Source organism: Erithacus rubecula (assembly GCF_903797595.1).
Source record: "Erithacus rubecula genome assembly, chromosome: 6".
In the NCBI taxonomy this organism is placed as follows: domain Eukaryota; kingdom Metazoa; phylum Chordata; class Aves; order Passeriformes; family Muscicapidae; genus Erithacus; species Erithacus rubecula.
This window is the reverse complement of record NC_136688.1, coordinates 25,071,067-25,093,342: the sequence shown is the minus strand read 5'-3', so window position 1 is coordinate 25,093,342 and position 22,276 is coordinate 25,071,067. Positions and strand designations below refer to the sequence as shown.

Below are 22,276 nucleotides of genomic sequence, written 5' to 3'. Positions count from 1 at the left end.
GAAAGTTTGTTTTTCTATCTGGGGAACAGGAAGGAGAAAGAGCAGCCATTTGTATGTATTTGTACTTTCATTTCCTGAGCTAGCTGGCTTTAATGGCAAAGCATAACTCACTCCATGATGTTATCTGGTTTATTATGTATTTTAAAGGTGTTGCAAATTAAACCTGTCAGAAAAAACAGTGTTTTAAAATAACAATAAAACAAAGACATGCCTTCTGCTTCTTATTCTTTGCAGCTCAGTAATACTTTCAAAGCTCCAGGGGATTCTAGCAGACTATCAGTCTCTCCTACAGAAGTCTGACACCCAGAGAAAACGCCTGCAAGAACAATTCCAGCTCTATCAGTTTGAAAGAGAATTCCAGCTGGTGGATGCATGGCTTTCCAGTAAAATGTCTGTAGCAGAGTCTGATGATTATGGGCAGGACTTAGATGATGTTGAGGTAAAAGAAAATAAAAGGTATTGCATGTATTGTGTGGTAAAGCAGGGATGTATTTGCTGCAATTTTTGTGTAGCTGCTGACAGTGAAGCGTGTTGCAGTGATAAAAACAAGCAGAGCTGTTATCTCTACAGCAAGAACTCAGGCTGGCTTCTCTCTGCTTTGACAGGCTCACTGAGGTAGCATCCTCCAACAGAAAATTAAATGTATCATAAAGTTAGTTTTTCTTGAAATAAGGTGGGGTCAACACACTTCCATTGCTTGCCATGCTTATAAATTTGACAGGACCTAAAAAATTTGACTATGGTCAAAAATATTGGGCTGCAGCATTCATATATCTTGCTGCTGATTTCAAGGATAAATTTCTCCTTGGGGCACAGTGTATAATTAGTGCAGGTATAATTAATACTGTCCACTCCTCCTAGGAGCTGCTGCATATGTGGACAAGTTCTGTTCATTAGCTTTTGATCTGGGCAACTCCTGCTTGTGAGAATGTGGTTAATTTTTCTCTGTGACATAGAATGTTAAATGATCAAGACAACAGATTTCTTCTGAGTCCAGATCATTTGGATTTATCAAATTATTTGAACTTGTGGATTGCAGTGCATAGCTTTTGTGTTATACAGAGCAAAGAAAATTATTCATTCTGTCTCTCTCATAGAGGTAGGCAGAAATTAGTTTATCTCAATTTGTCCCCGTTTATTCTGCAGGTGCTGGAGAAAAAGTTTAAAGATTTTGTAAATGAGATGAAACCTCTGGGACATTCCAAAGTTGTCTCCTTGAATGAGTTAGCATCTAAACTGGATAAGGAAGGCCACAGCAAGATGGATGTTATCCAGAAGAGAACAAAGCAAATCAATGAGATGTGGGAGACACTATGCAATGCCATTCAGATAAGGACAGAGGTAGGAAAAGCATAAAAAACTGGGGCATTAATTTCCCTGCAGTCTCCCATGTCCTCTCTTTCCCAAACCATTGCATTGCTCATGTTGAAACACAAGGTTTGAAGGAGCAATGAGTACATTTTGTTCAAATTTTTCTAGATTCATTTCTCTTTATAGCCACTGCTTACCCCACTGTTCCTGGCAAGGCTTATACTTGAAAGATGTTTATCAGCTCAAAGTAACTGTTTTCCTTATTTCACTGCTAACTCTAGTTTCCTGGAAAACAAAGTCAATCCAACAGTTTACCACCACTATCAGGAGTCTGGCTCTGCCACTTATCAGTCTCTTTATTGAACTACTTTTTTAAGAGTTCACTAAACAGAATCAAAATTCTCCAGGTTTTTTTCTGAGTTAGCTACTCAAAATCAAGTTAGACATGTGGAAGAGAATGTGATGGAGGACACAGAGCCAATCCCCACCTTTAAGCAGCAGTTAGGTGTTAAATCTGCTCACTCCCCCTCAGGAAACTGCAGTCACAGATATGTTTGGAAAAGCAGAGGTGACCCAAAGAACTCAACATTTTTGTTTGTTTTAAGGAGAATATAAAACATCAGATGTCCTCAGTCCTTTTTTTCTCTACTGTCGCATGACCTGTTGCTTATGAGGCAGCTCAAGCCCACTACTGTCTGTTAGCAGAAACAAATGCATGGCAATTCTTACTATAGAGTTTGACTATAAACTAGTATTAGAACATTATTTTAATCCTCTCATTTCAGAAAATAATGATTTTTGCTCAATTCCTTTTATTTTCACTGTTTGCAGTGTAGACCTTTATTCCAAGATGTATTTTAAGACAATTTCTATGGTGTAGAGAGCTACTTTTAGAGGGAAATTCATGCTCTCCATTTTGATAATTGTCTTATGTAGGGATAAAGTGCTCTTTGGATACACCTGTTTCTTTCTATTGTCCAACAGAACTTGGGGAAATTAGGTCAACACTTCACTTTCAGGTGACTTAATGGCGAAGATGTTTCATTTCCTCTCAAAATCCCCAGTAATTTTGTACTGCATTATGACATTTTAAGGTTACCATTTTTTGTGTTGTAGACACAAAATGATGTAGAGTATAACCATTAAACTACTTCTTTATTCCAGAACCTAAGGGCAGCCCATCAAGTTCACCAGTATGACCACGATGTGGATGAAGTAAAGAGTTGGATGCAGGAGAAAGAGGCAGTGGTGGATATAGAAGATTATGGGTATGATCTTCCAGGTGTACAGACACTTCTTAGCCATCTTGAGGGAGTAGAGGTAAGAGGATTTGTGATGAAGCAGTAGCAGAAAAGCATAGAAGGCAAAAAGACATTTTTGACTGATGCCTCTCAAGAGCCTTGCTAGCAAGACAAATTTATTGCACCCTTTGTGCCTCAGAGAAGAGGGCCTTTTCCTCTTGTTTTTAACACTGGGGTATTATTAATGCTTTTGCCCCTAAGGATGAAATTCTCTTCTAAAGTCTATTCCAAGCTGTTATTATGGTTGCAAAGGTGTCAGCTGAACTGTAGGAAACTTCAGCTCCACATTTACCAAAATAATCTGACTCGTGTCTAAAGAAGTTTATTTTATGTTTGATGACGAATAAGGCATTAAAGGAAAACTGAGAGGCATTCATATTTCAAGGGTAGAAAAAAAGTGCATCATCGTTAAATCCACTTTTGATAAATTTAGTGGTGACTTGGTCTTACACTCCACTCTGCCTCTGCTCCAGAGAGATCTAGGAGTCATCATGAAAGAGCTGGAACGGATTCGAGGAGACGCTTGGCACCTCAGCCGCACGTACCCTCAAGTTAAGGAAAACATCATGGACAGACTCACAGATGTGGATGAGTGCTGGGAAAACTTGGACAAAAAATTTCTGGAGAGGAAGACAAGACTGAGCCAGGCAGAACAAGTCCAGCTCTACTTCAATGACTGCAGGGAGCTGATGTATGTATTGGCCCCTTGAGTTTGGCAGTGAGCCTTATTTCTTGTCTTTCCCATACAGGATTTTCTAAATTATAGCTGTTAGCTATTTGATTCCTGCCCCAGGTGCTCTTCAGCTTGCTTTCAGATCTCTTTGAATAATAATCCATGGCATCTCCCCAACAGCACTTCACAGAATTTACCAGATACCAGAGATGACCATGACGCTTAAGCACAGTGTGAATGACAAAGACACTTTTTTAGATTAATTCCTGAACAGTCTTGGAGAATTCCATCCCTGTGGATAAATTTGGTAGTTTTGCAATTCCAACTTAAAATACCATTGATTCTGCAGGAAGATAGGGTTAGATAGTGAAGTAATTGTGCACCTCCTCACTGGGAGAACCTTGGAAACTGAGGAGTCCTTGGCTTAGGGTAACCACTACTCAGTACAGCCAAAACAATAGCGTGTTGTCAACATTATCCTCATACTAAATCAAAAACTCAGCACTGTACCAATTACTAAGAACAGAATTAACTCTATCCCAGGCAAAATCAGGACAATATCAACATCTTTGGTGAGTAAATAAAAGTCTGAATACATCTATCCACCGCCATGGGATGTGTGCATTCCCAAATGTCCAGCAGACTCATATTCCTTCCCTTTTTACCCTGTGTCTCTGTTCTGTAGGGCCTGGGCCAACGAGATGCATGCTCTGGTGATCTCTGAGGAACTCAAAAACGATGTCCTGGGAGCAGAGCTGCTCATCAAGCGCCATGAGGAATACAAACGGGAGATAGAGAAGCAGTGGCTGAAATATGAAGAACTGCAGCGGGCAGGAGGTGACCTGATGAAGAATGGACATTTCATGTCTGTAGAGGTGTGTTGAAGAGTTAAATATTTTACAAACAAGAGTGAACAAAGAGATAAAATGGACAGGAGGTGCTTTGTCTTTCAGAACAGAAGAACTAAATGGGACTATCAGGTTTTTTGCTATTAAAAGCTACATATTTTATGTGGCACATAGAAAAAGAAAACACATTTTACAGTTCTTGTGCTATATCACAATGCAATCACCTTGCATTGCTGATGTCCCTGAGTTCAGAAGAGATGTAATTCTTCAGAAATGTCCAAAGAGGCAAGAATGTTAAAATCTCTGTGGTTCTGTTATCTGTGTATCTTTAGACTTTGCCCAAGACACTGTCTGTAGATCCAGAAATCACAACATGAAAAACATCTTCAGAATTTATGCAAGATTACATTACTTCTGTTGTAGAAAGAGCAAGAAAACTTTCCACATTTGAAGGCTCCCTATTTTTTCCTTGCCATAAGGAATTGTATTGTTGAATCTTCCAGTTCTATCTAGTTTTATAGTACAAGTTGTCTGGGTACAAAGTTTCCTCTTGGGAAATCATATGGTAGAATATATGCCTAGAATTGTATTATCTAACCACACAATTTATATGCTAAATTAATTTAAGTAGGAAAAAAGAGGACTCAGACATCTTTTCTAAATTATGCTAACATCTCAAATTTATCTAGAGGTCATCTTCTAAATTATGAAGGCAGAGTACATGATAGCTGACAGTCATGTGAAAGTCTGATTGGCTTTTTCAACTTCTGGCATTACAAATATTCTTCTTGTAGATTGAAGAAAAACTGTTAGAGCTGTCAGAGCTGATGAAGAAGGTAAAGGAGAGCTGGGACATGAGGAAAGTTTTATATGAAGAAAACTGGGAGATCCAATTGCTCCGCAGAGAGCTGGAGCAAGCAGAAGCATGGCTGGCTGCCAAGGAGAGCTTTCTTTCAGATCCCTCCTATGGGGTGAGTAACAACCATGCAGCTCTACTGAGCACTGTGTGCCTCTTAGCATGAGCACAGGGCTGGCTCATGGATCAGCTCTGGCCTGAAATCAGTCCCAATCTCAACAGCAGTGCACCCTTAGAAAGAGATTAGAAAGGGCAGAGGTCCTCTTGCAGAGGTGAGCCCAGGGCAGTTGTTGTGTTTGACCTGGTCATGGGCTCCTGGAAGTCGTGGCTCCCGGGGGGGGTGGTAGAAGACTTGGGAAAATTATAAACCATATTTTTTACATAACTTGCAGAGGATTCAACCTTCTCTGTCTTGCTAATAGCCTGTTTCAAAAGGAGAAAGGGGTTTTCTCCACCTTGTTCTTCCCATTAAGTGGCAGAATGTTTTGCACAGAGTGCTGGATAGCTACCTTTTAAATTCCTTTTTAAATGCTAGCATCCATATTTTTGTATGTTTTGTTGGTTTTTTCCCTCATTGTTGACTGTCCTCTGGTAGTTTATATGATTGAAAAACAAAGTCATGGACTTGAGTATCAGAAACTAAGCAGAGGACATGACAGAATTCTCAGATGCATTTGTTACAGGGCAGGAACAAACTCTGCATCTAGCACAAGCCAGAAATCCAAATACCCAATCTGTACATAAACAGTTGTAGCCATGGCACTACATGGCCTTGCAGAAAAGGGAAGGTTGGTACTTGAGCTCTTTTTCTTCTGCACAGCAGACAGACTGAAAGACACTGACCTTTTTTAAAAGTAAATTCTGAATTTTTCATACACTAACAGGGGTTTAGACATCATCCAATTACAACATTTTCAGAATATTCATCTTGCTGATGAACTTGATTTTGGACTTCAGTATGTGGTAATTTTTCCATTTAGGATTCAGTGTCTGAAGTAGAGGAATTACTGAAGAAACATCATGATTTTGAGAAGATGCTTGCAGCACAGGAGGAGAAATTTGCTCAGCTCAGCAGGAAAACAAAGGTGAGTAGTAGGAGGCTGATGAGGTGCACATGAAACAGGATGATGCTGGTCATTAATTGTTTGAATGTCACTCCATGTAAGAGATGGGATAAACTAAGCCTGATGTGTAACTAAAACTGAAATATTTCAGATAGCAAAATTTATGTGGATAAAAAGAGATCAACTAGATTGAAAAAAACTGTAGGGGAGAAGTGGATTTTTTTATTTTTTTTTCTCTACCAGGACCAGCAAAAAGGGTGTGAGAAACAGGGTGATCCCTTGCTAAACAGATGAAGGGATTTTGCTTCATTCAGGATTTCAGTAGGGAGCTGAAACCACCTGAAAGTGACAGAAGATAACAAACAGCTGAAAATTAAGGGAGACTGAGGCACAGAAAGGTCTTTTTCCTTCTGGCATAAGATGTTTAGAATGGATTGTACTAAATACCAAAGATATTCAGTGAGCTTCTCAGATTCTCTTTCATTATGGGGAAGGTTTTTTAAATTATTTTCCTGAAATAACCAGCAAAACACAATGGTTGTGTTTGACTTCAGGCTGAAAATTAATCTTTCGTTCAGTGATTTGAAAATTGGCTAAGTGAAGGGACAAAGGCCCTTCCCTCCAAAATTTTCCACAAGAATGACCATAGATACTCAATGTTCTTACAGAAAACTTGAAGAAGCAATGCCACGAGAAAAGGAGCACAGTTTCTCCTTAGCTTATTTTACAAAATCAGCCTCCAAGGACCTAGTAAAGGCAGAATTCACCATATTTGAGGTTAACTGCCATTAGTATTCATGATTTGGGCAACAAAATAATGCTTAGCACACAGCAATTAGATTCAGATCTAACTCTAAGAATGCCAGTGGAAGTACAGGCCTTAAGATTCAGCACTAGGAGACAGTTTATTTGAAAAAATTGTTCCAGCTTAAAATAAGAAAATCTTAGATAAGTATTAATGAACTCATGAAGATGATTTTAAAAAAATTAATATTGCTGTCCTACAGAGAGAGATGAATCTTCTGAAACCAGTGGACATAGAAGAGAGTGAGCAGAAGGACAAAGGAAAAATTGTCCGAGTTCCTTCTCTGAGAAGAAAACCATCTGACAAAAGGACCACAGCACCAAAAGTGACAGAGACAAGGAGCACAGCACCACTGCTATCAGTGCCCACACACAGTGTGTCCTGGAAGGTCCCACTTGAAACTGTTTTCTCCCCCATTGAAAAATCTCCAACAAGGTTCCAAGAATTCACTTCCTCAGAAGTCCCAGAAGTGCAGAGCAGCAACAAAGCAGAAATGAAAGCTGAGACAAGGCTCATTGAGATCACTCCAGCTACACCAAAGACGGTGGCCCCAGAAGCTGCACCTTTGGAAAGTCCCAGTTCCTTAAGCTCTCATCTATCTCCTACTCCTACAAGCCAGCAACACAGCAGCAGTTTGTCAGAATCACAAGCCACAGACCACGTATCTGCTCAGGAAAAAGGTGCTGTAGGCTCCTCTTTCTCCAGTCTGCAGACCAATCTAACAGTAACACCACCTGAGCCTGGTCAAAGGCCACTAGATAACTCACCAAATTTGCTGCTGTCTAGCTCCTCTTGGGACAGATTAAAGAATACATCCTCGGTAAGGCCCAGGAATTTCTGGTTGTCTCCTCACAAAACCACTATGCTGTGCTAGTTAAAGTAAGGCAATAATAGGAAGCGCTGTGTGAAAGTCACAAAATGCACAGTGGGCACACCCCTGGATTCAAACAAGAGGCATTTCATGTACCTTTGCAATTCAAACTTTCCCCACTACACATTGCTGTAACTCAGTAATTGTGGAGGTGGTATGAATAACTTGAACAATTTAAATTGTAAAATATATGTAATAATATAAAAATAATATTGGTTAATTAATGCACTATGATAGAGCAAATTCCATAAGTAAATTATTCGAGAAGGATTTGAATTATCTTTGTTTAGGTGGTCTATCAAAGATACAATTGCAACCTAGTGAGGATTTTCATCTGTGCTGTCAATGTAAAGGCTAGAGGAACCAGAGATCAATTTCTTTGCATGGAGTTTATCTAAAACCAGGAATTTAATGGCCTAAGGGCCATTTTAAACTTAAGTAGCAATGTTCTTTTATGTCTCAGGTTTCTGCAAGTCTCCAGAACATGGAGGGTTTCCTAGAGAAGCGAGACCAGCTCCTTCCACGAAGACAGCAGGTAAAAATAAATGCCATCACTGGGTTATTTCATTTTCCCTTCAGTTATAGTCCAGATCTGGTCTGACCTCTTCAGGATAAGCTCTTGCTGAAGAGGAGCTCAGTAGTGTTGGTTTGCTTCAGCTATCCCTAAAATGCATGAGGAAGTGTCCATTGGCTTTGGCAGTACCTCATTTCTCAGAAAAAGGGACAATGGAATTTTTGCCTGTCATGGGAATCACAGAGAACAGGGTCTGTCTACAGTTAATGGACTTATAAACCAGAGTCTAGGCTCTATGAACATGTTAATAACAGTTTCCTAATTATAAACAATATATCAACTGGTTTCAGTATATCACCTGAATTGGGGGGAAAAAACCCAAATGAAACAACTAAAAAACCCCCCATAACAACCAAAGAAACCCCATCACATCACAACAAAACCTAAAGCTTCATGATCCTGTATCAGCCTGTGGTATTTTGGCACTAGTGGAAGCCCTCAGTCTCATGCTCCCAATATTTGTCATTTCTAACTGCGCTAGAACAGAATAAAGGTCCTGCTTATCTTTGAAGAATTGATTCGAATATAGGCTTGAATGAACCTGAAATATAAATTCTTATCCTGGGAAGTAATACCTCTTCAAGTCAGTAGCCTAATGATCATGACAGGCCAGGAAATTTTCTAAAATTCACCACGAATCTGCAGACATCAATGTTTGCAGAGTGTTTGCACATAAAAAAAGTTGTCTCAGATTATTTGTCCCATGAATGTTTCCTCTGAAATTTTTAACTTGAAAGACCTCTTTTAAAAAGTGAATCTGCTATGGACTCCATCCTCTGGAAGAGAAATTTTGTTTTTCTTCACTTCTGGGCATGCAGAATTAAGTGTTCAGAGATACTGAACTTCCACATTACCCAGCAAGAAAAGCTACAATTTACCTTCCTCAGAAGTCTTTCCTTCCTTTTCTCTGAATGACCAAATTGTCAACTTTATTCACTGCCATAACAAAATACTGAATCACTCACACAGAAACCATAGCAGGTTCTGTTTTCCTAAGAGAGAGCAATGACTGTGAGAACTTCTGTGATCATAATATTGACAGGTCCTGGCTTCCTGTGGAAGTTGCAAGTGAAAGATTTCACTATTCCTATAAAATATATATTTCATAACTGAATTTTATTATCATTTCTATTCATGTAGCCACACTCGAGGTCTTGGAAATCCTTCTATGTAAAACTTGATGGATTAAAGCTTGATTTCTATAATGATGACAAAGAAGCAACTAAGGTAATTCGGTTTTTTAATCTTTCTAGCAAATTTGTATCCACATATGTAAAAACGAATTTTGAAATGTTGCCTTTGGTTTGGGGCTGGGGTGATCTACTCCCTTTCAAACTAACAGAATAATAAGCTTCCAGAAATTTTCAAAGATACACCTTAAAAGAAGTATCTTATTCAAGAATTGCCTTCAAGATTTAATGCAATCATCCATGGCTTCTCTGTGGTTTGTCCTATTCAGTGATCCAAGAATTAAAGTTAGAAGTATAAAGAGATGGGTGTGTAATCTGCCTGCAGCATGGAATGGTATGGAATTGAATCCTAGCAGAAAGGGCACACATTTTGTTTTAATTTTATCCCCCTTCAGAATGCATCCACAGTCCTGTCCCTTGGTATTTCTGGTGCCAAATGTGAGAGGCTGGAGAATTACAGCAGGAAAGAGAACACCTTCATGCTGCGGTGAGTCTGATGGAGAAGGGCACAAATAGAAGCCTGTGTAGCCCCCTGCCCACAGTCACCTAAGGCTGTATGTTGCTAGGAGGTGTAACTGAAGTGTCTCACACTCACAAGCACAGAAGGTAGAAGGCAAAACTGACTAGAATTTACCTTTTCCTATCATTATTTACAGGCTGAGAGATGGGGCAGAGTATTTCTTTGCAGCACCTTCTCAGACACTGATGGAGGACTGGCTGCAATCGCTGCAGAATAATATAGGTATGTTCTCACTTCCATCAGAGAAAGAGAAGAGAATGACAAGATGTCCTTAATTTGGGGCACTTTGAGCCACCCTTTTTACCTCTGTTAGAAAGTGACCTGCTACCTTGTGATGTACCTGACAGAGGAATGCAGTCCAGGGTGCTTTGCAAAGCAGACTTTCAGTTGTGCTGTGGCCAGCATTGGGTTATTCTCTGGTAGGGGTGTGGGGCTGCATTTATTCTTTTGTTAAGGAGCTGCCTTGTATTTGATCAACATCTAGATCTCTTTCTGGACACCTCTCTAGCTAGTGGCTTACTGGGAAGGAAGCCACAGCATAATTATAACTATGATGGTCAGAGAAATTTGTTATGGACCCAGAAGCAGCAAACTCTGCCTCTAATGTTATTTTTTATTTACTGTTTTTTTTCACTCTGTAGGACATGGTAACAGATCCCAGTCTACAGTGATGGCACAAAGTTTCATTTCAAGTGCAGAGACCTCCCAGAAAAGAGCGTGGGACTTCCCAGACAGGGACTCTGCTGAAAGACTAACCAGCAAAAGCTCTCTCCTGAGGTATGGGCTCTGTGCCACAAAGCTGAACAGATGTCAGTGCTGTTGGTGCTCAGTCACCTACAAGGAGACTGCCCTGAGGTCACAAAGTCCTGCTCCTCTGTCACTAATTCACAAAAATAATGTGGCCAGCAGGAGCAAGGCAGAGACTGTCCCCCTGTACTTGGCACTTGTGAGACAACACCTCTAGTGCTGTGCTCAGCTATGAAGCACTCACTCCAAGAAAACCAGAGTGTTTCCAAAGAGCAACAAAGCTGGAGAAGGGTCACAAGAACAAGTCCTACCAGGAGAGGCTGAGGGAGCTGGGCTTGTTGGGACTGGGGAAAGGAGGCTCAGGGGAGACACAGACAAGGAAAACACAGCCAAATTCAAAAACCTGGCCTGTTTAAAACCATTATTCTTGCATTTGGAGTCAGTAAAAATCTTACAGGCTATGATGTGAAATCCTAGTCCCAGAGCTGGGCAGACTTTTGCTGCTGAGCTAGACACTTAACAAGACCTTATATATAGAGAAAGACTTAAACTCCTCTAGATTATACCTGATTTTCTGATGATGTATTTTGTTGGTAGGAGAACACCTTCTTTCAAAATCAAACCAGAGAGAGAGTCTGCAGAATTTTCAAGAGATTTTAAGGAAGATGGACCTACACGAGCCTCAATCACCACCCTAAGCCTAGAACAAAGTGGAAATAAAGCAAAACTGCTTCCATCTCTACTAAAAGCAGAAAGAGAAAAATGACATTTGCCTCAATGAATTCCAGAAAATTATAACTTAGCTCAGCTCTCCAGAAATATATTAATATGTTTTAAGTTAATAATTTCCCTCTGAACTTTTAAAATCACATATTTAATCTCATAAAATCTTTAAATATAATTAAACAGGATTGCGTCTGGTATACTTTTGTGTGTACAGTAACTTTGTCATTTGTCATTATCACTTGAGTTATCTACTCCAAGGCACTAAATTAAAGGGCAGGGGGACCTTTAAGCCAGACTATTCAAATGAAATCATTCTGTGAGACAGGAATGGGGAGCAGGGAGCAGAGCATGAGGTGCAAGCTGAGAGTTAACTACAGCCATGGGCAAGTAGATTTACAGATACCAGCAGAATACATTTAAGAGGCTAGGGTGGTCTGTGCAGCCAAGGTAATGTTATATACTTCCTACAGAGCTTTGTGGTCTCCACAATCTTTCCTTTTTACAACACATTAACCAACAATTCTCTATTTGCCAATTCCTTCTGGATGAAGTTACCAGGAAAAAAAAAAAAAAAAGTCCTGCAGTGTTACTCATTTTTAATGGAATCTGAGACTTAAATAAAGCATGAACAATCAGTGTTTCAGTGTAAAAGGAGAAGGAAAGCAGGATAGCAAGGAGAAGGTCTACTCCCTAGACAGCAAGCTTCACATGCTAAGGTATGGTGTAATCATGGGGAAGAATATATATTTTTCCCCCACTTATCTCTGTTTCTGACCCAAAGAAAAGTTATCTAGCATTAAGCTGGAGAGAAAAATGAATTTTTTTCCCCCGGGACAATGTAGTGGCTGGCATTTTTTCCCTGACAGGTGGAATCTAAAACTTCAAGTCCTTAACTCCTCTGACAAGGACTTCAGCCTTCATCCCTTTTTGTGCAGTCTGAAGCATCACTCTTGCTCTCTGCTTGCAGTCCTTTCCTCTGCATTGACTACTTCTTCAATGGTAGGGGAGGGGAGCACTTTACACTGAGTTTATGCAAACACTTCATAGGCACATGCAACATCTAGAGTTTAAATTTGTGTTCAGTCTGATTCAGATCAGTCACAGGCATACAACATGTGAGCTCATAATTTCATTTTTTTGGCTAGTCCATCTCTCTCCTCTGTTTACCCCAGCTGGAGCTGCTGCCTTTCACAAAAATCAAAAAACTCAGCACATCAAAGTAATGGGAAACTGATGCATTTCATGACTGTTGATAATTTTTAACTGATTAAAAAAAAAAAAAAAAAAAAAAAAAAAAAAAAAAAGTTAAAAAAACCCCCAAACCTTAAGCTTACCATTTAACTGAACAAAGATCTGCCTTGGCTGTGGCTCAGCTGCCTCCTCTCCCCACCTTTTGTCATTCCACTGAAGAGGGTTTTACCAGAGGAGGTAGATTTTGTTCCAGGCTCTCCATACCTTTGTAAACCAGAAGACCTTCTCCTAGATTTCTTCCATTCAGTCTTGAAACCAGTGAATGCCCTGTGAAGTTCTTAGCAGGCATTTAGCACAAGTAGCACTTACTCACCTGGGAAAAAAACCTTGTCTTGTGTTTAAGCACATAAAGACTTTCATGGGTCTGGTGTTCTTTTGCAATATTTAATTTTTAATTATTATATTATTAAACAGCTAAAAGACACAAGCAAGCAGAAAAGCAGCTAATAGTTATTAGAACAGTCTCATTTCCTTTGTGTTTGGCAGCAGATAGCAAGTTCTGTATTTGTGGGGGTTTTCCAGCAAAATGTTCATCAGAGAGCAGTGATCTGGAGTGCATTTTGGATGAGGTTTTTGGCAGGCATGCATCCATCTTCAGTGGCTAAGCAAACACAACACCAGACCAGCAAGACCTGGTTTCTAAGTACGGCATGTGCCTTTTTTCAGTGAGATGCAGAGAGGCAGCTTTCTCCTGGAAGTGCCTGCTTTGCTTTGCATGCACTCTGTTCAGCCACAGCACAACATGAGGTACTTGGCCAGGCAAGACTGGGGCCAAGGAAAATAAAATAAAGCCACAACCTCTGAGGAACAACCACAAAATAAATTTCAGAAACCCTTAGACTCCACGTTGACCCTAAAGGGAACAAGGACCAGTCCTGTGGTCACTTATCAACCTTAAGTCAGGGACACTGCACCTTACATTTCTGTTGTTTTGGGGCAGTGCAAATCAGCATGCTCTGAACCAGAGCTCAGGAGGGCTTAGAGGGACAACCTGTGCCAGCCACCACTTGTCACAAGCTGCACAGACAAATTGTGCAAGACGTAGGTCATTCCAACCTGCACAGTTCTCCTCTGTCCTCACAAATGCCTACTACACCATCAAGCCAGCAACACACTCCTTCAGTGTCATAGAGTTGTTTAGGTTGGAAAAGACCTCTACAACCATCCAGTCCAACTGTTAACACTGCCACGTCCACTAAACTGTGCTCCCATGTGCCACACCCACATCATGTTCTAAAAACAAAAAGGCAAACAAAAAAAGACACTCTGGTGGGCCCTCACATAATTTCAGGCTCTGAAATGCAAAAATATATTGGAAAAAGCTATTATAATTTAAGGCTACAGTGGTATCACAAGGGTGCCAAGGAAATGAAGGGGCACAAACCTGTCTGTGCCTCTGGCTGCAAGATTAGACAGCAGTTCCCAACCTGAATTTAAGTGTTGGCAAAAGCTCTGTTCTCCCAGCAGAGTCATACCACCTTCCCCACCCACAGCTCTCTCACTCCCACCCTCCTTCCCCCGCTTTGTTACAGGATTTAACATCCCTCAGAGCAGTAATTCCCCACCAGCTGTGGGTTACCTGAAAACCTTGTGGTTTTGTGGCTCCTTCACATTTTACTGGGCTTTTCTGTTTGTATTAGCAGCACTATGAATGCACCAAACATGCCCCAATTATTACTTTGTGGAGCATTTTGAGAGACCAAATTTTCCCAGTTTGGCTGAGCTGCTGAGTACATGCTGCCAAGGTTCACAAGGGTTACAGATTGTTCTCTGTAGCCCATGAACACAACAGGGATATCTTTTTGCAGCAGCAGAGCTTTCTAGGACCAGCCAGAGGAGCATATACACACCCTGTGCACATGTGAACTTGTATGTGCCACACAAAGCTGTGCCAGGACATGCTGCTCTCCTGTGTGAAGGTAACAGATCCAGCTGGAACAGCTCTCAACTCAAAATGGCTCTTTGTGTTTTGTCTTCAGCCAGTATCTGATTAGTTCTTAACTCCTCGTGATCTGAATCCCAAAGTGCAGTTGCATTCCAGCAGTTAAGACTCCTCAGTTCTGGATGATATTCCTTAGCTCAGAAAGTAAGCATTGTACAAGAAGCATTGCTGAGGCTTAGCCATTGCCATTGCAGCAGAAGCAGCATTTAATAGATGCAGGATTCAGGCAATCAAGTTTGTTGTAAATGCTCTCCCTTTGAGCTTCAACATTGCATATACCAAAAAGACAGACCCCTCTTCTCATTCTTTGTTTGATTTTGGATTTCAAGTACAACTAATTCTAGATCTCAAGTAAATTTCCAATACAAAAGAAATATGTAAGATTTTCCTTGGAAGTCCTGATGAATATGCTGTGTTTGGAATAAATAATCCAGAAGCAGGTCCAAATCCTTCAGTGTGATGAAGACTGCAAATTTCTCTGACTTCTGTGGAGCTCTGTTTCATATTGCTCAGCATCCTTCCCTATCACTTTTTGAATGTAGTGGAAGGCTATAAAGATGTTCCAAGCTTCTAGCTGAAGGCAGCCTCTCACTGCATTCCAAAGCAAATGAAAACCAGGTGTCATTTTCCAAATATTTTCCACCAGAAGGGAGGAAAATGTGTGTCCTATTTTTTTTAATTCGTGCTCTATTTTATGTAGCACCTATTAAAAATTCTTTGCCTGTGATGTTAGGGGTAGAAGATTATAAAAGGAAAAAACTTCTGTGTGTGAAAATACAATGGCTCTGCACTCTGTTAGTGAGTTATATTGTCCTATTCAGTTTACATCTGTAAGGAGAACCAGCTTACATCTCAGCCATGATCACTAAATTAATTTACTTGAATCTGTAATTATTCCTCTCAAGCTTCTGCTATGAAAAACTTGTTTCAGGCTCTTGACATTTTAATCCATAAAGGCACTACTGATGTAGATCAATACTACCATTTGTGCTTTATGAAGAACTTTTCCTCCAGCCACTGCTCAAAAGAACTCACTGCTGCTACCATTCTCTCTCTTGAAATGTAGCTGCCCCCTTTGTGGCAGTCTGGAGCAGCGTTTCTATGCCAAACTCTTGCAGGGGGATGGAAAAAAGGAGTAATTTCTAAATCAGCAAGGGAATTGGCCAGACAGAGTGCAACTGTCCACACTGCAGTTTGGCCACTGTTCACATATATAGCCTGACTTCAAAGCTGAGCCCACCAATCCAGTGCAAATTCTAGTTGCTCAGCCTATCTGAAAATCTGGACATCACTGAATGCAAATGGCCAGGACTTGATCTGTAATGAAGTATTGAAAGGACATCGACAATGGGCTCAGGATTGAAGGGACAGGCTCATAGAACTATCACCACCACCATATACTGTAACATCAAAGAGATCCTGGGACATCTCTGCTAACCAGGATCCCAATTTCCTAACAAGTAAAATTGCATTGTGAGGCTCTTGTGCCTGAAAATGGGGGGGAAAGAGATAAAACAAACCCTTTTGAAAGCTAGGAGCTTGAATACGGCAAGGTAAGAAATGTACAGGTTTCCTCAGTTTTCTGCAAATAATGAACACTGGTGTGTTGTAATGTGACTGTGATGTGCTGCAATGTGCTGCCATAGCCTTCAGTGGGGGACAGTGCAAAAACCCAGCCTAGGGGTATCCAGAATAGCTGGAGAAATTCCCAGTCCTTCTGCTTCTCTTTCGTTCTACAGCACATCTGATCGCCCGGAGGAGCAGGTCTTTGTTATTGAGGATGTTGTATTTGCTCAGGTTCACAAGTTTATCAAAATTCTCAGAGGAGTAGATTAGCCTGATGAGGTAGTATGGTGAGCAGTTGTTCTCCAGATTTACTTTGCCTTCTTCCATCTCTGCATGATCACGCTTTACCCCTGCAGAGAAAGACAAACCGCAGTGAGATGAATCTGGAGTACTATCACAGTGTTATAGGGGACTGATCTACTTGGCAGTACCCACTGTTAAAAACAGACCCCAGGAAATGCTGCAAACCCTCTCCACAGCTTGAAAAAGCCATTCCTGGTCAATTTTCCCAGCTCCTCCTCCTTCCCCTCCTGCTAAAGCTCAGACCTGGAAATCCCTCAGCAGAGCTGGCACAAATTCTTACATTCCTCCTTGTCCTGCCCCTGCAGACATCACTCCTGGGCAGCACACCCACGGGTCCACATCCTTCCCCAAACCCTGCAAGTCTGACTCTCAGACAGAGACACACACCTGGAACTCTTTTCAAAATCCAGACTGCCCTGGATTAGTGGTGACAAGTACACATCTGCCAGCCAGAGGGAGTGGACAGCCTAGTACACAGAAGGAGGCCTTGTGATGCTGACCACACAGAACTGCCTGTTGCAGGGTGCACAGGGACCACAGCAACCTACATCAGAATCCCAGCAAACTCCAACCTGGCCTCAGGCTATGCCTCTTGGAATTGGCAATACTCCCTGTTATGTCAATGCTTTTGATTAAAAGTATCCCCTAATTACCTGTACCAAGGACTTTGGCAGTTTCATATTTAGACTTCTACAAAATTTTTAGCTACATTTCTTTGCTGGTTTTTTTTCCTATCTCTTTGCAGTCTGAACCAAACATGCTCAAAACACTAATGTAATGTGAGATGCCTATCAGCAGGGCTACAGACTGCTGAAATATTCCTTATGATTTCAACCAGAACTTCATGAAAAAAACACAAGAATTATGCTTAGGACACAGCAGGTTCTAGTGGCTTCTGAACAGAGTGATCTCAGGGTGCTAGGCATAGGTTACCACTAGAAGTGGATAAATTAAAAATATCCAGTGTTGCTTCACTGAGCCTCACAATACTCAGAAAGGTGTGTTATCAATGCTGCCCACATCCAGATAAAGCTGCTTCTGCCTCAAGCACACAAAAGCACAGTCTGTAACTGCTGGACTGCAAACAGGCACTTCACAGGCTGAGTCCTTCTAGACTTTAAATAGTTAAAAACAAGAAAAATAAGTACCCACATTCCACAAGATGTCTCTCATCCCCCTAGAAACAAAAAGCTCCACTGTTAAACTCCATGAAAGCAGGTTGCCAAGGACCCCCTCCTCCAACCACCCACATCAGTTGTTGGTTGTCAGCTTGATGGATGAATCACCAACTGCTCAGAGATGTGCAGGTGAGTGTCAAAGCTCACTTTGGGCCTGGAGCACAGAGAACTGGCACCAGCTGCTCTGCTCTGCAGCATCTCATCTATTTGCCATTCAGAGAGATTCCAAAATCTTCACCTGCTTTACCTGCCACCCACTGCTCAATGGTTGGATCTCACCACACCTTGCCATGTGGACCATTTCCAGCCTCCACTGAACAAGCCTAGCTCCCTCTGCAGAGTATCTCCTCTTCATCCACAAAGTTTCTAAACGTGATTTTCTTGATTTAGCTATTACTATACATATTCACTGAGCATCACTGAACATCAGAGCAAAAAAGTACCTTTACTTTTTCTGCTATTCCTACTCTTCCCAAATGCTCCCTCAGAGATTTTCATTCTTCTCTGGTCCCACTCGGGGCCCCAACAGAATTTTGAGTAAAGCTGCAAGGTTTTACTTCACCCAGGCTTTTGAGCAGAGATAGCTGCACATCCCAGGCTGGGCCCACATCTCTCTGCTCTGTCCCAGCTCCTACCAAGCAGTAGATGGAGCCTCTCCCACCACAGCCCCAGATTCTCTCCCTGCCCAGGTCCCTGTGCTCAAGCCTGCTGTTCCTCAAGACCTGGGAAGGAGATTCCCTCTGCACCTGCACCTCCCTCTCCACGACAGACATTCTGCCAGGGGAAGGAAGGGGTGCAGGGCCAACCCTGAGGCTGCGTGGCCCAAGAGCCAGCTCCTGCTGCTGCTGCTGCTTTCCAGCCCACCAGCAGGCCCAGGACACCCTTATCTCCCTGTTCCCACAGCTCTCTGGGACTTTCTTTACTCTCCCTCTTCCCAGTGCAGAAAACCCAGCACCCTGTACGTCTCTCTTGGCAGGACATGGTGTCAGGCACAGTGAGGAAGAGCCACGGCTCTGCCAAGGGACAGTGACATGAGCCATCTGCCACAGGCAGGGCTGCAGGAGGCAGGGTGCCTCTGAGCTGCCCAGGACTGTGTCCTCTGTGCTTTCCAGGTGGAGAACAGCCAGCAGGAGCTGTAGGGAGGCTGCTCTGCTGCCTGCCATCAGTGGGCACATAACACACACCAGGGGACAGCACAGCACAGAGCTCTGTTGACTGCATTTACCTGGCTCCTTGAACTCCTTAAAGGTGTCATTCACCAAGGGAAAATGGATTACTATTGGTGCTCTGGGGTCCTCTGCATCAGCAAATATGTAACATTCCTTTGGGTTCTTCTCTTCTTCTGGACTCAGCTCCACTTTGGGGAATGGGATATTTTGTATCTTGCAATATTTGTATGTCATCTCTAATTGCTGTGGGCACAGAATGTCATGGAGTTAAAGCTCTAAGAAAAGAACCAGGTTTACTCAGGTATCCTGGAAATATTATGGCATCTTAACTCACTCCCTAGAAACACACTGAAATGAATATGTAATCCAAAGTAAGCACAGTACAACCTTTTACTTTCAAGCACCACCCAACATAAGTCAGACAATGCCACTCATCACCCTATAATGTTTTTTACAAGCCCAAGTGAATGACCCAAAGTCACACTCAGAGTTCATCATGACAGACCAGGAGACACATGGGCATGTCTCCAGCAAACAATTGTTATTGCAATTCCCTGAGGATTCTAGGGAGTGTATGCTGTAATCCCCTACAGAAAAACGAGCTTAACAATTTCTATAGCTCCATTCTTGAAAGAGGTTTCTTTCCTCCTTCAAAGTATGGTGATATAAGATTAAGATTTAAACAGCCACTTACTTAAAGGTTTTAATAAGACAAGAAAAGTTTTACTTTGCAAAGAGCAGAGTAAGTTAATCTTCTCACCTTGAACACATGGCCCAAACCATAATCAAGGGATATTATGACATCTACGTTCCTCTCTGGCTTGAAAAGTGCTGCACCACTGGTGTTGATGAAATAGCCAACATCAATCAGACAGAGATATTTCTGCAGAGGTGTCAGATTGTTAGGGAAACCGTCCAGCACAGTGTCTGAAAAACATTTTAATATAGTGAGTGGTGCATTTTTAGGAAAGGAGGAGTAATTCTGTCTGTGCTACATGGTAAGGGGAGCTCCTTGGTTTCCCTCAAGACCAGGGTCACCTCCCTCCACAACATGAGCCACAAAATGGTCTCAGGAGCATGCCCTTCAAACTGCACATCTGGCACACCTGGCCTGTTTCCACACCCTCCAGGCACACACAAACACAGGCCATGGGGCAGCCAGAGAGGGCAGGTGAGACACAGACTCCACTGACCTCACAGCTGCTCTGGGGAGTCATTTTTCACAGAATACAAACTTCAACAGTTTTTTTTTTTTTTCCCCCTAAGAACTGGGAAAAATGCAAATAACAAAAACAATTTCACAGTGCAGCAACACAACTAACAAATGCAATACATCATTGCACTTTTGCATTGCTCTTTTTTTGCTTTTGCCTTCACAGGCTTAGACTTCTCTCTCAGGTTGAAAAGTCTGACTTCAACTCACTTGCAGGGACCTCATATAAACTATCTTAGCCATGCTAAAAAAAACACCTCATCATGCATATATTGCCTTCCAACAGCTTAAAATACTGCTTGAATTAATTAAACCTCACATTAATGCCAAAAGGGATTACACCAACTGTAAGTTGAAATCTAAAGCCAGTTCCTGATAGCTGGACTCACTTCTCACCAGCTTGCCCTGTAGACAACAAGTCCTCTACTGTTCCTCTAGTACACTTCCAGTCCCAAGGAACAGGGAATATTTTGCCATAGTTTTAAATATCAAAATAGTTGTTTAGGAGTGTACCTCAAGCTCACAAAATGAGGTAGCAAAGCCCATAGCAGAATACTTGAGCTTAAATCATTGTGTTTAGGCATTTTAAAGGACTGTTGACCACAGAAATATTGTTGGTAAGTTCCAGCATTTCAATTCATTCAAACTCTCTGCTTCCTTGGCCTCATTCTGTAGTGTTGATTTAAACCATGCAGAGTAAATCTAACTTGTTCCATAGCCTGGAATGTTTCACACCAGCTTGAAGTAATAATTTATAATTTTTCCATTCCCTCACTGTCAAGTCTTTACAAAATGTGCTTATTTTAGCATTCAAGGCTGCTGAGAATTCACAGATTCAACTGTAATAAGAGACATTTGCTTGCAGTCCCTCACAGAAGAAACAGAGCTTACTTTTTAGTTTTATTTGTCCTGCTGAATATTTTTAGATGAAATTCCACTACCCCTGTTTTCTCAACACAGAGATGGAACTTTACAGCATTTATTCATGGCTGTATATGTGAACTAGAAGTAGACTTTTTTCTTGTGAGAATCCCTTCTTCCATCCCACATCCAAATAGAGATTTTAAATAAATCCTGTCTCAGAAATACCCTTGGAAACATGAATGTTACTGTAAATGCATTATGCTAATTCCAGACTAATAGTTCAATTTCTCATCAGGAAAATTCGGAATTGAAAGTCTTGTTTTAATGTGTCAGATAACCTGGGCTGCAGGGAAGCTTTTAAAACAAAGCTCTGTTCTCAAGGCTTCATCTACCACAAGACTGTAATTTCTGCTCACAGACCTGGCATGTTCTCTTACTCCTAGAGATGGATCCATACATGGCTTTAGCTTGATTTTATGCAGTCAACAAAAAGAAGATAGAAAACCTACTAATTTTTCCCACTTCAGACTTTCAGTTTCTCTTTTTCCACTCTCAACTTCATGCTTTCCACACATTTTACTTTATTTGTAGAATATCTACCCTGAGATAGTCATTAGTGCTCACTTCCTCAAAATCCTCTTTGAAATCTGCTTCTACCCATTTGTCTTTATAAAACTCTCAGCAAATATAAGGACATTTATGTTTTATAACATTTACTGACTGACAGCTTCATCCTTCATCCACATTCTGAAGCTATTTGCTTGCTCCTTCTCTCCCCCACCCTTCTTATGCTACTTGGTTTTTTTCCTTCTTTCATTTGTTTTCTTAGAGCAGACTCTTTTAGGACACAGACTTTTTATCTACTGCACATTTTAAAAGCAAATAGCACTGTGGGCTCTGCCTTACTCCACAGAAAAGCATCACCATCTCTCTCCACTGTCAGCAAACTGTGGGGCAAGGGCAGAGAGGGACAAAACACATTATAACTTGCCTAAAATAGGAGAGAAAATGCAACTTGGCAAAGAGAAGGGCTCAGAGAAGGCAGAGAACATGTGTGTTCTTGTTGAAGTCAGATTAACCTCAATAATGTGGGGTCCTCCCCAATGCTACCTGTACATGGAATAAATGTAGATTATGGGATTATAGGAAGGTTTCTGATGCACAAAACCTCATCTCCTTCACTTTCCTATAATTTCACAGATTGTTTCACAGCTTTTGAGGTAAAACTATTGCTGTTTGCCTGCCTGCAGAGCAAAGGCCACAGAAAATTGCTCTTTGTACATCAATTTATCTGTTTATTTAAC

The 22,276-nt window shown here is 41.3% G+C and overlaps 2 protein-coding genes across 2 annotated transcripts in view; one reads left to right on the top strand and one right to left on the bottom strand.

Moving 5' to 3' along the window:
* SPTBN5 (spectrin beta, non-erythrocytic 5) overlaps nt 1-11,664 on the top strand; it is an 88,491-nt gene extending 76,827 nt beyond the window's left edge. The window contains exons 55-68 of the mRNA XM_079309170.1: nt 235-439; nt 1,147-1,341; nt 2,476-2,631; nt 3,086-3,303; nt 3,971-4,160; nt 4,928-5,104; nt 5,970-6,074; nt 7,061-7,678; nt 8,193-8,264; nt 9,444-9,530; nt 9,889-9,980; nt 10,150-10,235; nt 10,655-10,790; nt 11,358-11,664. Of these exons, the coding sequence (XP_079165296.1) occupies nt 235-439; nt 1,147-1,341; nt 2,476-2,631; nt 3,086-3,303; nt 3,971-4,160; nt 4,928-5,104; nt 5,970-6,074; nt 7,061-7,678; nt 8,193-8,264; nt 9,444-9,530; nt 9,889-9,980; nt 10,150-10,235; nt 10,655-10,790; nt 11,358-11,526 (2,506 nt within the window). The 3' untranslated portion in view covers nt 11,527-11,664. The remainder of the gene's footprint in view (nt 1-234; nt 440-1,146; nt 1,342-2,475; nt 2,632-3,085; nt 3,304-3,970; nt 4,161-4,927; nt 5,105-5,969; nt 6,075-7,060; nt 7,679-8,192; nt 8,265-9,443; nt 9,531-9,888; nt 9,981-10,149; nt 10,236-10,654; nt 10,791-11,357) is intronic.
* A 2,568-nt stretch (nt 11,665-14,232) lies between these two features.
* The window catches only part of LOC306803579 (cytosolic phospholipase A2 beta-like), a 28,574-nt gene continuing 20,530 nt past the window's right edge, over nt 14,233-22,276 (bottom strand). Inside the window, exons 19-21 of the mRNA XM_079309166.1 lie at nt 19,656-19,822; nt 18,952-19,138; nt 14,233-16,595 (exon numbers count right to left, since the gene is read on the bottom strand). Coding sequence (XP_079165292.1) covers nt 16,357-16,595; nt 18,952-19,138; nt 19,656-19,822 — 593 coding nt within the window. The 3' untranslated portion in view covers nt 14,233-16,356. The remainder of the gene's footprint in view (nt 16,596-18,951; nt 19,139-19,655; nt 19,823-22,276) is intronic.